At 47.2% G+C, this 16,933-nt stretch overlaps 1 protein-coding gene across 1 annotated transcript in view; it reads left to right on the top strand.

The window, feature by feature from the left end:
• LOC309563073 (complement C1r-A subcomponent-like) overlaps positions 1-16,933 on the top strand; it is a 250,760-nt gene that overhangs the window by 196,571 nt on the left and 37,256 nt on the right. The window contains exon 5 of the mRNA XM_082267376.1: positions 12,171-12,367. Coding sequence (XP_082123502.1) covers positions 12,171-12,367 — 197 coding nt within the window. The remainder of the gene's footprint in view (positions 1-12,170; positions 12,368-16,933) is intronic.

A 16,933-nucleotide genomic window follows, 5' to 3' on the forward strand; every position in this document is an offset into this window, starting at 1 on the left:
CTAGAGCCATAGCGGATCATGTGAGTGCTATGGGGCCCAGCGACACCGGGGACCCAGTACCGTCTGATGTATACAAATGTATCCTTGTATCAAAAGTATTCAGCTAATAATTGTAGATATGAAATACAAAGTTTAGGCGCCTCTAGGATTACTATAAAATCATGTACAGCTTGTTAACATGTGCAACAATTATTGCCGCACCTCTGAAAAGCAATGTGAGCTCTGTAGCGCAATGAAGTTACAGGGTGCACAGGGGTCAGTAGAGACACAGGATGCTTTGGGTGCACTGCAGCCATGGGGTGCATAGGAGTCAGTAGAGACACATAATGCTTTGGGGTGCACTGCAGTCATGGGATGCATAGGGGAGCACAGGCTTTACTAAAAGACACTGGATGCTCCGGGGTGCACTCAAGTCTTGAGGTGCATAGGGACCAGTGAAAACACCAGATGCTCTGGGGTGCACTGCAGTCATGGGGTGCATAGGAGTCAGTAGAGACACAGGATGTTCTGGGGTGCACTGCAGCCATGGGGTGCATAGGGGTGAATAGGGATCATTAGAAGACACTGGATGCTCTGGGGTGCTCTGCAGTCATGGGGTGCATAGGAGTCAGAAGAGACGCAGGATGTTCTGGGGTGCATTTCAGTCATGGGGTGCATAGGGGTGAATAGGGATCATTAGAAGACACTGGATGCTCTGGGGTGCACTGCAGTCATGGGGTGCATATGAGTCAGCAGAGACACAAAATGCTCAGCAGATGGCACAGGATACACTGGGGTGGACTGGAATCTTGGGGAACAGTGGTGTCAATAGCTAAAACAGGATACTTCGGAGTGTACTGCAGACATAGAATGCATAGAGATACACAGGGATGCCTAGAAGACACTGGATGCTCTGGGGTGCACTGGAGTCAACGCATGCACAGGGACATGCTGGAGTCAGTAGATGGCACAGGATGCTCTGGGGTGGACTGGAATCTCGGGGGATAGTGGTCTCACTAGCTCAAACAGGACACTCTGCGGTGCACTGCAGACATGGGGTGCATAGAGATACACATGGATGCCTAGAATACACTGGATACTCTGGGGTGTAATGCAGTCATGGGGTGCAATGGAGTAATTAAAGACACAGGATGTTTTGGGATGCCCTGCTACCATGGGGTGAGTAGGGATCACTAGAAGACACCGGATACTCCGGGGTGCACACAAGTCATGGGGTGCATAGGGGTCAGTGAAGACACCGGATGCTCTGGAGTGCACTGCAGTCATGGGATGCATAAGAGTCAATAAAGACACAGGATGTTCTGGGATGCCCTGCTGGCATGAGGTGTATATGGGTAAGGAGATATCACTAAAAGACACTGGATGCCCCGGGGTGCACTCAAGTTTTGGGATGCATAGGGACCAGTGAAAATACCAGATGCTCTGGGGTGCACTGCAGTCATGGGGTGCATAGGAGTCAGTAGAGACACAGGATGCTCTGGGGTGCACTGCAGTCATGGGGTGCATAGGAGTCAGTAAGGATCACAAGAAGACACTGGATGCTCTGGGGTGCACTCAAGTGATGGGGTGCATAGGGGTCAGTTAAGACACAGGATGTTCTGGGATGCCCTGCTGGCATGGGGTGCCTGGAGGGGGGGGAGGAATCACTAGAAGACACTGGATGCTCTGGGGTGCACTCAAGTGATGGGGTGCATAGGGGTCAGTTAAAACACAGGATGTTCTGGGATGCCCTGCTGGCATGGGGTGCCTGGGGGGGGGGGGTAATCACTAGAAGACACTGGATGCTCTGGGGTGCACTCAAGTGATGGGGTGCATAGGGGTCAGTTAAGACACAGGAAGTTCTGGGATACCCTGCTGGCATGGGGTGCCTAGGGGGGAAAAGGAATCACTAGAAGACACTGGATGCTCTGGAGTGCACTGCAGTCATGGGGTGCATAGGAGTCAGGAAAGACACAGAATGTTCTTGGATGCCTTGCTCTCATGGGGTGCATAGGGGTGAATAGGGATCACTGGAAGACACTGGATGCTCTGGGGTGCACTCAAGTCATGGGGTGCACAGAGGTCAGCAAAGGCACTGTATGCTCTGGGGTGCATTGGAGTCGTGGGGTGCATAAGAGTCAGTAGAGACACAGGATGCTCTGGGGTGCACTGCAGTCATGGGATGCATAGGGGTGCACAGGAATCACTAAAAGGCACAGGATGCTCTAGAGTGGACTGCAGTCATGGGGTGCATAGGAGTCAGGAAAGACACAGAATGTTCTTGGATGCCTTGCTCTCATGGGGTGCATAGGGGTGAATAGGGATCACTGAAAGACACTGGATGCTCTGGGTGCACTCAAGTCATGGGGTGCACAGGGGTCAGCAAAGGCACTGTATGCTCTGGGGTGCATTGGAGTTGTGGGGTGCATAAGAGTCAGTAGAGACACAGGATGCTCTGGGGTGCACTGCAGTCATGGGATGCATAGGGGTGCACAGGAATCACTAAAAGACACCGGATGCTCTGGGGTGCACTGGAATCAGCGGATGGACAGGAACGCACTGAAGTCAGTAGATGAAACAGAATACTGTGGGGTGGACTGGAATCTCAGGGATCACTGTGGTCAGTGTGGACTTGGGGTTGGAGGCAGCCACAGATGAAGCACCCAAACACTGGAGCACAGTGGAACTAAGGAGGTACAAAGACTGAAGTGGCAAGTACCAAAGACACTTGGCACGAGGATACAGTCAAGCCAACACTATGCTGGTTCTTATGTGTAATGGTGCACTGCTTGAACTCTAAGCCACATTTCCCTTACAATTTAAAGCTTCCAATCAGGAGAACTACCTCCTGATTGGCTGTGGTGCCAGCATTCCAGGTAAAACACAAAAGTGCTAGCGGCTATGCACCAGAAAAAACACAGACGCTGGTTTATGGGTCTTCCTGTCCCGGTGGTGCCTTCCCATTCATTTCATGGTCCCGTTGTCATAAAAAGTGAGGGAGATCTTCCTAATGACCGCAATAAATAAGTAACAGAAGTTCTACCTTTGTGGCACCAACCATAGTTTTCCCTGGCATGAAACGTTTGGCTTTGTTGTTTAGGTTCTTTTTGGTTCTTCTTCTTCTTGGAGGTGTCTCCTGCTCTCCAGCCAAGAGATCTCAGTATGGGCTCATCACGTCCCCCAATTACCCGAAAACATATCCCAACAACAATCACAGCACCTGGAATATTGCCGTCCCCAAAGGATACCACATTTCCCTGAAGTTCCTGGTGTTTGACATCGAGCCATCGGACGGATGTACCTATGACTTTGTTAAGGTATCAAAGGCACATATATATATATATATACTAAGAAATGTATTTTCCTTATTGTTTTTATTAACAATGTTTGCAGTCCAGAAAGATAAATTATTTACAGTCTCTTCGGTAATGGGCAGAAACCAGTGTTCTTGTAGGAACCCAAAAACAAACATGGGGAAAACTCGCCAACTTGCACACAGGCGCTGCTAGGTCAAAGTGTTCATCATTCCCGCCCCCAAATATTCGACTAATTAAGGAAAGTGAAAAGACAGCTCTGGAGCAGCAAGGTTATCTTATTGGTATTACTATACATTCTTAACGTAATGATGTTGATGTAGGTCAGAGGTGACAAAGTTTCTTTGTGGGCTGCATCAGAATTATGGTTGCCCTCAAAGGGTCAGTTGAATCTGTAGGACTCGATGTCCAGAGCACCCCCCCCCCCCTCCAGCTTACATTTGAAGACAAGAATCTCCCACCATCTCTTCCATCTTAGTGCACTCTCTTTTACTTTGGGCTGCTGGGATGAAGCTGGGGGAAAATTTGGGAAGCAGAAAGTGCAGGGTCTAAAGGAGGACCAGCAGAGGGCTGGAATCAGCTGGTCTTCTGAAGGCTGAGACCAGGGGAGAAGAGGGGGTTCTGCAGCTGCTGAGAGAAGCACAGGATCTGTAGGAGGAATCCTGTATTCCTCTCTGCCGCCAACAGCTGAGGCAAGTTTGGCGGTTGAGACAAGGAGGGACAAGTTGAGACAAGGTTGGGGGTTGAGACAAGGAGGGACAAGTTGAGACAAGGTTGGGGGTTGAGACAAGGAGGGTTCCACAGCTACAGGAGAAGTGCAACGCCTACATAAATGGCCTGGTGGGCCAGATTTAGTCAGCGGGCCTTGTTTTTTACACATATGATGAAGGTGATCTGGTTCCTGGGTTTCTACACTCAAGAGAATCTGCTTGGTCTCCTCGGCTTGTAGTGGATTGTAAATTGAAGTTCTAGACCAATACTAAAAGGCCCAGATATGACTTTATTCCAGCATGGGTCAGGGGGGCAATGAAAAGAGGAGCCAGTCTGTTTCAAGGGTCCAAAAACATCAATTTCTTTAGGGTTTCAGATAGAAAACGATGTACATGGACTAGATGTTAACTGGACCTTTAGTGGTATTTCTTTCAGTGTGATTATCTGCACAGGTCTTCTCAGCAACTGGTTTAGCAGCTCAAATATTTTTATTTTTTTTCCCAAAAAGCAAAAATTTTACTTTTTATACAATGACTTCTTGGCTGAACAGCTGCTGAGATAACAGGATAAACCACAGCGACTGTTTCAGTTCAGTTAGTCTGTGTGACATAGGATTGCTCAGCATTGCTAGTCCACATGGGGTTAATTTACTAAAACGGCAAAATCTGGTGCAGCTGTGCATGGAAACCAATCAGCTTCCAGGTTGTTTTGTCAAAGCTTAATCAAAGAAGCTGAAGTTAGAAGCTGATTGGGTGCCATGCACAGCTGCACCAGGTTTCCCACTCTCCAGATTTAGGAAATCTCCGATATGTAAGGAAGGTGTTATAACCTCTGTCAAATGTTTTTGTTTTGTTTTTTTGCCATCAGTGTCCCATTGGGGAGATTTCCCCTTCCTTTCCTGTCCCATAGCCAAACAGGAAGTGAGAGGAAATTCCTGCAAATTAATGGAATTCCTTGGGGCCCCCTAGGTCACCAAAACTAGTGTCCACAATGGAAGACTTCCCCTCTGTTACTTTTCTGGAGACAAACCAAGAGTTGGGATTTTCTTTCACTTTCACTTTCAATGATAATGGTAAACAGAACAAACAGAGAAGACCAAGACAGCAATAAAAACTGACAGGGGTTCCAATCCCTCACCACTCTATCAAAAACTAAACAAATGTTGCCTTATGATATACTTTGATACATTTTCTAGCTACAGATTACTATAAATTAAACCCAAACATCAATCAACGGTCCAGATTTCTCCTGCCCAATAAACCTAAGCCCGGATGAAGAGGTATTTGTGGATAACTCCCCAATTGCGTTGGGAGTCAACTCTTGATAGACTCTTTTATTGTAGTAAATAATTATTATATCTGGACCAGTCCCTGTGGCTTGATACCATCGTCATTTCACTTCACATACATTGATTCTCCCAGGGAACCTATAGGAGCCCTGTCAACCATACGAGAGCCGCCTCAGTAATCATCTAATTCATTTGGAACGTCCACCAAGCTTGAAGTCCAACACCCTAACTCAATGATAAGTTACATTTAAATAAGTGAGAAAATACAGAAATTACTTTTACTTTTTTGTGATCAGTTTCATATTTTGCACCCACCACTTTTATCCCAATCTTCTTTCGGCAGGTTTGGGCAGACAACAAGGAACTGGGGCAGTTCTGTGGTCCACCCAAGTCTAAGTCCCACCCTGGTCACCGGCTATTTCTCTCTGAAGGCAACCAAATGAGAATTGAATTCCAGTCTGACTTTTCCAATGAGGAGCATGGCTCCGCCATCCTTTACCCAGGATTCCAAGCCTATTACCAGGCAGTGGGTAGGTATTGGGCTCCTGTTTAGGTTGCTTTGTGTATAATCTGGCTGTGGTACCTACACCTCTCTGGTTGTGCAGATCAGAATTACAGCTAAAGACGTAGATGATCGGAGTGGTTGGCGATTTTCATTTTGTCATGGCTCTACCTTATCACGCTTCTCTAGTACAGGGGTCTCCAAACATTTTAAGTAAAGGGATAGTTTACTGTCCTTCAGGCTTTAGGGGGAAGATAATAGCCAGTGGGAGTAGAAAATGCCCCAGCATCAGTGAGAGTAAACAGTGACCCATTATTGGTTTTAGTGGGAGGAATGGTGCTCCTTTGATGGTGTCAGTAAAAGAAAGAAAGCCCCATCAAAGGTGTCAGTGGGAGTAATAGTGCCCCATCATTGGTATCAGTGGGAGGGATAATACCCCATCATTGGTATCAGTGGGAGGGCTATTGCCCCAATCATTGAGGTCAGTGGGAGGAATAGTGCCCCATCAGTATTGTCAGTTGGAGGAATAGTGCCCCATCATTGGTATCAGTGGAAGGAATAGTTCCCCATCATTGGTATCAGTGGGAGGGATAATACCCCATCATTGGTATCAGTGGGAGGGCTATTGCCCCAATCATTGAGGTCAGTGGGAGGAATAGTGCCCCATCAGTATTGTCAGTTGGAGGAATAGTGCCCCATCATTGGTATCAGTGGAAGGAATAGTTCCCCATCATTGGTATCAGTGGGAGGGATAATACCCCATCATTGGTATCAGTGGGAGGAATAGTGCCCCATCATTGGTATCAGTGGGAGGGATAATACCCCATCATTGGTATCAGTGGGAGGAATAGTGGCCCATCAGTGGTGTCAGTTGGAGGAATAGTGCCCCATCAGTGGTGTCAGTGGGAGGAATAGTGCCCCATCGATGGTGTCAGTGGAAAAATAGTGCCCCTATCAAAGGTGTCAGTGGGAGAAATAGTGCCCCATTGATTGTGTCAGTGGGAGAAATGGTGCCTCATTATTGGTGTCAGTTGGAAGAATAGTGTCCCAAGGGCTGGATAAAATCCAGCAAAGAGCAGCAATCTGACTCCTGGGCCGCAGTTTGGCCCATCAATAGTGTCAGCGGGAGGGATTGTGTCCCATCAATGGTGTCAGTGGGAGATAAAGTGCTTCATCAATGGTGTCAGTGGGAGATAAAGTGCTTCATCAATAGTGTCAGTGGAATGAACAGTGCCCCATTGATGGTGTCAATGGAAGGGATAGTGCCCCATTGATGGTGTCAGTGAAAGGAATAGTGCCCCATTGATGGTGTCAGTGGAAGGAATAGTGCCCCATGGATGGTGTCAGTGGAAGGAATAGTGCCCCATTGATGGTGTCAGTGGAAGGAATAGTGCCCCATTGATGGTGCCAGTGGGAGAAATGGTGCCTCATCACTGTTGTAAATTGGGGGAATAGTGTCCTAGGCAAGTAGGAATGCAGTTTGGAGACCAATGCTCTAGACTAGCGTTGAGGTTGGGTTTAGTCACGTTGGTTTGGTCCCAATGTGGGTTCAGCCAAACCCGGAAGGCATCAGTCATTCCTGGGCCGATCATTCACTGCCTCGTAGCTGAACATTCACAACAGTAAGGATGCTACAAGGCCATATTAGGTCAATGATGTCATGAGCATCCCAACTTCTTTGGGTATATGCGGCCCTCCACTCGCAGCTCATTGGCCCGGTACTGAAAGCTGACTTCTGAGTTGACCCGAACATGGGTTCTGAGTGAACCCAGAGCCAAACCCAACCTCATCCCAACTTTGGACACAATAGAACGATGAGGACCTTGTAGAAGCTCCATTCCTGGTGTCATGTGGTTATTCAAATCAAAATGATTGTTAAATTGTTAAAATGCATTTGGAAGCAGTGTGAGGTTTACTTTATATGCAGAGCTCCATTCCAAACAAATAATGGTTTCATCTTTCTGAACCATAGCTCCCAACTGTCCCTGATTTTAAGGGACGACCCCTCATTTGGCACAGAGTCCCTCTGTCCCTCTTTCCTCCTCATTTGTCCCTCGTTTTGGTCTGATCTATATAGTTGTATATAAAATGCACCGCATATACACTATATTGCCAAAAATATTGGGACGCTTGCCTTTACACACACATGAACTATAATGGCATCCCAGTCTTAGTCCATAGGGTTCAATATTGAGTTGGCTCCGCCCTTTACAGCTATAACAGCTTCAACCCTTCTGGGAAGGCCGTCCACAAGGTTTAGGAGTGTCTATGGGAATGTTTGACCATTCTTCCAGAAGCGCATTTGTGAGGTCAGGCACTCATGTTGGATGAGAAGGTCTGGCTTGCAGTCTCCGCTCTAATTCATCCTAAAGGTGTTCTATCTGGTTGAGGTCAGGACTCTGTGCAGGTCAGTCAAGTTCCTCCACCCCAAACTCGCCCATCCATGTCTTTATGGACCTTGCTTTGTGCACTGGTGCGCAGTCATGTTGGAACAGGAAGGGGCCATCCCCAAACTCCTCCCACAAAGTTGGGAGCATGAAATTGTCCAAAATGTCTTGGTATGCTGATGCCTTAAGAGTTCCTTTCACTGGAACTAAGGGGCCCAACCCCTGAAAAACAACCCCACACCATAATCACCCCTCCACCAAATGATTTGGACCAGTGCACAAAGCAAGGTCCATAAAGACATGGATGAGCGAGTTTGGGGTAAACAAAATGAGGAAAGTCAATACAATGTGTACATTTCAAGGCACTCCTCTAAACCTCCTGGCCTGGGCTCTGGCCTATGGGCGCTATTATGTTAAATATTAACTTTGTGTCTATCAACAAACTCTGATCATTACCTTGAAATGAGATTGTCCAGGGACATGGCAGGAGGAACAGACAGATTTTTAAAACCTTCCCCTTTATTAGACATCGGATGACCGGAAAAATGTGTTTTGTTTCGGATAAATTCGTTATGTTACCAATTACGTTTCATTATGGAATTCGTTTAGTTTGGTTTCAGAATTAGTTTGGTTTAATTTTCCTAAAAGTTTGTTTTATTTATTCATTTTCTAACGAATTCCAACTTTTTAGAACGATTAGAATTCGGATTGGTCGAAAAACCACCAACCGATTTGAATACTGTGTTAAGCAGCAGGCTGGGAAGCCGGCCGCCCGCGTCCTTAACAACCTTGAGTCATCATCTGTCAGCGGGCTTCCCCACTGACAGATGAATGTACAGAAAAGAATGCCGGCAATAGAATAATGTTTAAAAAAAAAGCCGTAGAATCTCCCCCCCCCCAGTCCATACCAGGCCCAAAATGTAAAAAAAAAATAACGTGGCCCCCCCCCCCCCCCCAAAATGCATACCAGACCCTTATCTGAGCATGGAGCCCAGCAGGTCAGGAAAGTCTTCCCGAGAACCCTGTGCTGTGGTTGTCGGTGGTCTGTGGGCGGGGCACTTATCAGAATCTTGAAGCCCCCTTTAACAAGGTGCCCCCAGATCCAGGCCCCTCCCCTATGTGAATGGGTATTGGGTACATCATACCTCCACCCATTCACCAAAAAGTGCCAAAAAGTAAGAACCACAGGAAACAGTTTTTGACAAATCGTTTATTAAAAAAAAAAAACAGAATACCGGCAATTGCCCGTATTGGCATAGAATCTCTCCCCCTCCCCCCAAGTCCATACCAGGCCCAAAATTTTTAAAAAAATGGCGTGGGCCCTCCCCCCCCCCCCCCAAAATCCATACCAGACCCTTATCTGAGCATGGAGCCCGGCAGGTCAGGAATTGTTGTCGGGGGTCTGCGGGTGGGGGGCTTATCAGAATTTGGAAGCCCCCAGATCCCATCCCCCCCCCCCCCCATGTGAATGGGTATTGGGTATATCATACCTCTACCCATTCACCAAAAAAGTGCCAAAAAGTAAGAACCACAGGAAACAGCTTTTTATTTTAAAAAAGTGTCCCTCAATGTAAATCCATCGTCAATCATGACGCCCGCCGGACCCGAAAAATAGAAAAAATAAAAAACGCTCCGCCTCCTATTTTTCGGGTCACCGGGTGTGGTAATTGACAATGGTTTTACATTTAGGGACACTATTTTTAAAAAGGACTACCCATTCCAATCGGGGGGAGGGTGGAGTTTCTGATAAGCCCCCAGCCCGCAGACCCTGACAACCACAGCCCAGGTTTATGGGGAAATGGCTCTTGCCCCCCCCACCCCAAAGCACCTACCCCCCATGTTGAGGGCATGTGGCCTGGCATGATTCAGGAGGGGGGCGCTTGCTTGAAGCCACCCTCCCTTTTCCTGACCTACCAGGCTGCATGCTTGGATAAGGGTCTGCTATGGATTTTGGGGGGGGGCGCCGTTTTTTTTTTTTGTCATGACCCCACGTCGTTTTTTTTTTTTTTCAATTTTGTTGTGACCCCACGCCGTTTTTTCTATTGCGGGGCAATTGCCGCCATTTTTTTTCTTTACATTCATCTGTCAGTGGGGAAGACGGCTGATGACTCATGGTTGTTAAGGACGCGGGCGACCGGCTTCCCGGCCTGCCGCTTAACAACCAGCTATTTCTTCACACAGAATTAGAATCTGGCGATCGTTATTTGACCGACCCGAATTCCAATCTTTTTGAAAAGTTGGAATTTGCTAGAAAACGAATAGACAAAACTAATTTTAATGGATTCCAACAAAATTCGTTACTTTTCGTTACTATTTCATTCCAAATCTCTGAATAACCAAAAATTCATCCAAATTTGTATGCGGAACAAAACGAATTGCACACGTCTGCTCTTTTATGTGAATAACTAATGATAGGAATTCCCAAATCTCTGCTATGTGAGTACCGCTCCATTCACAGAACAATTCCCACCGTCTCTTCTTATCCTCCATGTGCATTCTTTTTACCTTTTATTTCAATGTTCTAACGTTTATCTTGGACCCTCTGTTGTCTCCAGACAATGACGAGTGCGCCCTCCCCAATGATATCAGTGCTTCATGGACCCCGCCATGCCAGCATGTCTGCCACAACTACATAGGGGGCTACTTCTGCTCCTGTCTGCCGGGATACAAACTACAGAGTGACAAGAGAACCTGCCGAGGTAAGTCTCCAATCTGCGATCTTCCGCTTTCTTTAGATAAGACCCCAAGTGTCAGTGAGTCATTGTTCTGGGACCCCCAAGTGTCATTGTGTCATTGTTCTGGGACCCCCAAGTGCCAGTGTGAGATTGTTCTGTGTCCCCAAGATCCAGTGTGTCATTGTTCTAGGTCCCTAAGTGTCATTGTGTCATTGTTCTGGGGACCCCAAGTGTCAGTGTGTCATTGTTCTAGGTCCCTAAGTGTCATTGTGTCATTGTTCTGGGGACCCCAAGTGTCAGTGAGTCATTGTTCTAGGTCCCTAAGTGTCATTGTGTCATTGTTCTGGGGACCCCAAGTGTCAGTGTGTCATTGTTCTGGGACCCCTGAGTGTCAGTGTGTCACTGTTCTAGGTCCCTAAGTGTCATTGTGTCATTGTTCTGGGTCCCCCAAGTGTCATTGTGTCATTGTTCTGGGACCCCCAGTGTCAGTGTGTCATTGTTCTAGGTCCCTAAGTGTCAGTGAGTCATTGTTCTGGGACCCCCAGTGTCAGTGTGTCATTGTTCTGGGTCCCCCAAGTGTCAGTGTGTCACTGTTCTGGGTCCCCCAAGTGTCAGTGTGTCATTGTTCTAGGTCCCCAAGTGTCAGTGTGCCATTGTTCTGGGACCCCAAGTGTCAGTGTGTCATTGTTCTGGGACCTCCAAGTGTCAGTGTGTCATTGTTCTGGGACCCCAAGTGTCAGTGTGTCATTGTTCTGGGTCCCCCGACTGTCAGTGTGTCATTGTTCTGGGACCCCCAAGTGTCAGTGTGTCAATGTCCGGGGACCTCAAGTGTCATTGTGTCATTGTTCTGGGACCCCAAGTGTCAGTGTGTCATTGTTCTGGGACCCCCAAGTGTCAGTGTGTCAATGTCCGGGGACCTCAAGTGTCATTGTGTCATTGTTCTGGGACCCCAAGTGTTAGTGTGTCATTGTTCTGGGACCCCCGAGTGTCAATATGTCTCTTTTCTAGGACCATAAGTGCTTGTATGTCATTGTTCTGGAACCCTAGGTGTCAGTGAGGACATACAGTGCCTTGAAAAAGTATTCACACCCCTTGCAATTTCCCACATTTTGCCATGTTACAACCAAAAATGTTAATTTATTTTATTGGGATTTTATGTGATAGACCGACACAAAGTGGCCATAATTGTGAAGTGGAAGGAAAATGATCAATGATACAAGGGGTGTGAATACTTTTTCAAGGCCCTGTAGATCTGACTATAGAACGTTGTAATAAGGATAACAGATGGACAATTCTGTGTATTGTTTCTCTCAGTGGATTGTAGCAGTCAGCTGTTCACGGAGGACACCGGATATATCTACAGTCCGGGATACCCCAAGCCTTACCCTGCAGACCTCAACTGCAACTACAGCATCCGCGTAGAAGAAGGGTTCCGCATCTCCATCTCCTTCGTGGAAACCTTTGACATAGACTTCCACCCGCGGGCTCCGTGTCCCTACGACACCCTGAAGGTAAATGCTGGCCACACAACTTGCGATCGTATTTTACAAGCTCAGTATTTACTCCTTAAAGAGGATCTTCCCCCAAGAAAGAAAATAACAAAAGGACACTTACCTGTCCGGGGATCCAGCGTTGTCCTCAACCGAGCCAGGTCTTCGCTGGTCTTTTGGGTCATCGGCATGTTTAATGTGGGAAGCTGGCTGTGAGTCCTTGTGGCTTCCCGTTGTGTTTGGTACCACAGCCTTCTGGGACCTGTGACGTGTCCTAGCAGGCTGTGGCCAAAGAGAGGGGGGACTATCATACTACTTAATGCATACCACTGTGTGTTTTGATCTTCGGGGTCAACTGCTATGAGTTCGCTCTGCTAGTAGAGCTATCTGTAGGGTAACATTCTTCCCACTGACCACCAATGTAAGGAACATTCTTCTTACTGACCACCAATGTAAGGAACATTCTTCCCACTGACCACCAATGTAAGGAACATTCTTCCCACTGACCACCAATGTAAGGAGCATTCTTCCCACTGACCACCAATGTAAGGGACATTCTTCTCACTGACCACCAATGTAAGGGACATTCTTCCACTGACCACCAATGTAAGGGACATTCTTCCCACTGATCACCAATGTAAGGGACATTCTTCCCACTGACCTCCAATGTAAGGGACATTCTTCCCACTGACCACCAATGTAAGGGACATTCTTCCCACTGACCACCAATGTAAGGGACATTCTTCTCACTGACCACCAATGTAAGGGACATTCTTCCCACTGACCACCAATGTAAGGAACATTCTTCTCACTGACCACCAATGTAAGGGACATTCTTCCACTGACCACCAATGTAAGGAGCATTCTTCCACTAACCGCCAATGTAAGGAACATTCTTCTCACTGACCACCAATGTAAGTGACATTCTTCCCACTGACCACCAATGTAAGGAGCATTCTTCCCACTGACCACCAATGTAAGTGACATTCTTCCCACTGACCACCAATATAAGGGACATTCTTCTCACTGATCACCAATGTAAGGGACATTCTTCCACTGACCACCAATGTAAGGAGCATTCTTCCCAATTTTTGTTTATTAAAAGTCTTGCAATCAATAATCATAAAATCAATATACATAAATAAATATATACATATTTACATGAAAAGGGAAAAAAATACATAGCAAGTTCTGCTCTCAAATAAAGAATGGCTTTACAGCAAAAACAAAACTCACATCATGAAACACATCATTACCGGGAAAAATAATCTTAATAAGACTCACACCACCACACCAGACATCAAACCTGCGAGGTCAAGAAACAAAAACCACTCCCATTATGCATGCAGCCCTTCTTCAAAAATGAAGATATTAACTAACAAAAGCTAAGGGCGTGAAAGAAATAGCATAGGAAAAAAGCTTTTCACCCAGAGATGGACAGTTCACCAAAAGCAGGTCTGATATTCCTCCACGCCCTTATCCAGACCGCTCGAGGCTCCCTGCCCTTCTCAAGACCCCGAATCTTCCCAACCTCACCCAGAATATCGTACACCACCACCTCGACAGGGAGGACTTTCTTCCGCAGGGTAATCTGGCACCGTGCATTCCACGTGAAGTAACGGACAACTATACTAACTAGAAAAAGTGTATCCAAATCAAAATCCCAGCGAGTCGGGAATGCCCCGTAAACCCACTCCGCATAACTCATGCGATAGAGAAAGGGGATGCCTAGAGCCCTCCCCACCCTTTTATACACCTCTATGTTAAAGGGACACTGGAGCAAAAAGTGGTCCATAGACTCCACTTTACCAACACACTCCGCTCTAGGACAATCCCGATCATCCACAGGGCGATGCTTCAGGTTCCCTCTCACATAGAGCCTTCCATGGAAAGCGAGCCAGGCTTGATCCCTAAACTTCAAAGGGATTCTTCCTAAGTTAATTAAACGCAACCCCTCCCTCATTACAGGGCCTGGGCAATCCCTTAAGGTCAGCGACACACTGAAAGCAGAGCCCAAAATCCTCTTCTCCAGAAGCTTTCTGGGGAGGGACTTGATATCCCCCACTGTCACCTGCCACTGCCTAAGTATTTTCAGACACGGGGCAACATAAGCCGGAAGCTTGCCATGTCGGACTCTCAGACTTTTCACTGGCCCGCCATCTTCCCAGCATCGCAGAAAAGGCCTAAACCAAGATTGAAAAATACCCACCCATCCCGGCGGGGTCTCTGCTAACATATTACCAAGATTATACTTTAAAAAAAGCAGAGAAAAGAAAACTATAGGGTTGACCATTCCTAGACCACCCTCCCGCCTGGACAGGTAAGTTACATTGCGTTTGATCAGGTTCAGCCTATTTCCCCATAACAGTTGGAAAAAGCAGCTGTACACCCTTGCATAGAGAGATTCCGGCAAGATACAGACAAAGCTGACATATAAAAAGATTGGGATCAGGTAAGTTTTAATCAAGTCAACCCTTTCCCTCAAGGAAAGTTTCCATTTCTTCCAGCTTGCCACCTTGGCATTGGCATTCAACAACCTGCTTTCCCAATTTCGATGACCATAGTCACCAGGACCAAATTTGATGCCCAACACTTTAATTTCCTGCTGGGGCTCTGGGAAGGCATCCAGAAGTTCGAAGCTTTCACCCTCCTCACCTATCCAGAAAACTTCACTCTTTTCATGATTGATTTTAGAGCCAGAAGCCTCAGTGTACTGCTCTATCAGAGAGACCACCTCCTGCGCCTCCTCCATCCCAGAGATAATAACAGACACATCATCGGCATAGGCCACGACCTTCAAAGGCGGCACACCAGCAATGCCCAAAGGCACCCCACACAACGATCCACTCTCTAACCTTCTTATGAAGGGGTCGATTGCGAATACATATAGCAGGGGGCTCAAAGGACACCCCTGGCGCACCCCAGAGCCAACCTCAAAAGGCCGTCCAACCCAACCATTAACAAGTGGGAAGCTCTCAGCCCCTTTATATAATGTTTTCAGCCAATCAATAAACCTCCCCTGCAGGCCGTATCTACCAAGTAGCAAATACAGGTACTCATGATTGACTCGATCAAAAGCCTTCGCCTGATCCAATGCCAGCAAGTACTTTCTCCATCCAGCAGCCCTGCATCGCTCCAAAGCCTCCCGGACAGCTAAAATTGCTGAAAAGGTACTTCTGCCCTGGACCGAGCAGTGCTGATGATTGGACAACAAATCGCCTGCTACTGACGACAAGCGCCAAGAAAAAGAATCTTCGCCAAGATCTTTCTATCAACATTGAGAAGACTGATGGGGCGCCAGTTCTCAATTATTGAGGGGTCTTTACCTTTTGACAGAAGAATCACAGCGGATTGCCTCATGGAGGGAGGGAGGGAACCCTCATCTAAACAGCTGTTATAAACCTCCGTTAAAAAGGGAGCCAGAATGGACTTAAAACACTTGTAAAATTCAGCTGTCAACCCATCTGGCCCAGGCGACTTTTTGGTAGCCAGCTTCTCTATAGCACGAACTACCTCATCCGCTGAAATTGGTTCTGTCAAATCCATCAAAGGCAATGTATCATTTCCCAATCCTGGAGTAGAATCCAGAAAGCTTTCCATCCTATCCCGACTAAGGTCCTTTCTTCCCAGAAGGTCTGCGTAATATGACCTGAAGATCTCCAGGATCCCTGATCTGGACTTCACCAGGGAACCCGTACTATCCCTCAGACCTATGACCGTCTTAACTGCTATGCCTTGCTTACAGTTCTGGTAAGGATCAGGCGAGGGATATTTCCCATAATCTCTCTCCAGAACCAAGGAGGCATGCCGGTCGTATTGACACTTCCTAAGAAGAAGCTTTACCTCCGAGATCTCCCCTGGATCTCCTCCATACGAGACAAGACGATCAAGCTTCCTCCGCAAATGCTGGTAGGCAATATACATACCAAGCTGCTTCTTCTTACTTATGGCCTTGAAAAGTCCAATCGCCCTTTGTTTCACAAGCTCCCACCACTCTGACTTACTGCTGCAAAAGTCCAGAATAGAAACCTGTGCCTGAAAAAAATCCTCAAAGGATTGTCTTACCTCTACATCTTCCAGGAGAGCCGAATTCAGTTTCCAGGTACCCCTTCCCCTGGGTGGAGTGTCCGAGGCATTCAGAGTCACAGACAGCATACAGTGGTCAGAGAACTCCACCGCCCTCAACTCAGGAGCCGAGAAAGCAGAGTTCTCCTTTAAAAAAAACCTATCTATCCTACTCTGACTATTCCCTCTCTGAAACGTGAATCCCGTGCTGCCAGGGCAGTGCTTAATGTGCACATCTACCAGGCCTGCTTGTCTAACCATATCTCTAAGAAAAACGCTATCATAACCCAGCCTGTCTATGGAGACCCTCCTGTCTTCAGGCCTAATTATGGTGTTAAAGTCACCTCCAAAGACAACCTGCTGGGATGTAAAAAGGAAGGGCTTGATCTTTGTGAAGAGGCATTTCCTGTCCCATTTTGACTGCGGTCCATAGATATTGATCAGGCGCAGGTCCTGCCCCCTAACAGAGACGTCTAAGACCATGCATCTCCCCATTTCTACCTCAATTATCCGCCGGCACGT

Source organism: Pelophylax lessonae (genome assembly GCF_965119305.1).
Source record: "Pelophylax lessonae genome assembly, chromosome: 9".
Classification (NCBI taxonomy): Eukaryota; Metazoa; Chordata; class Amphibia; order Anura; family Ranidae; genus Pelophylax; species Pelophylax lessonae.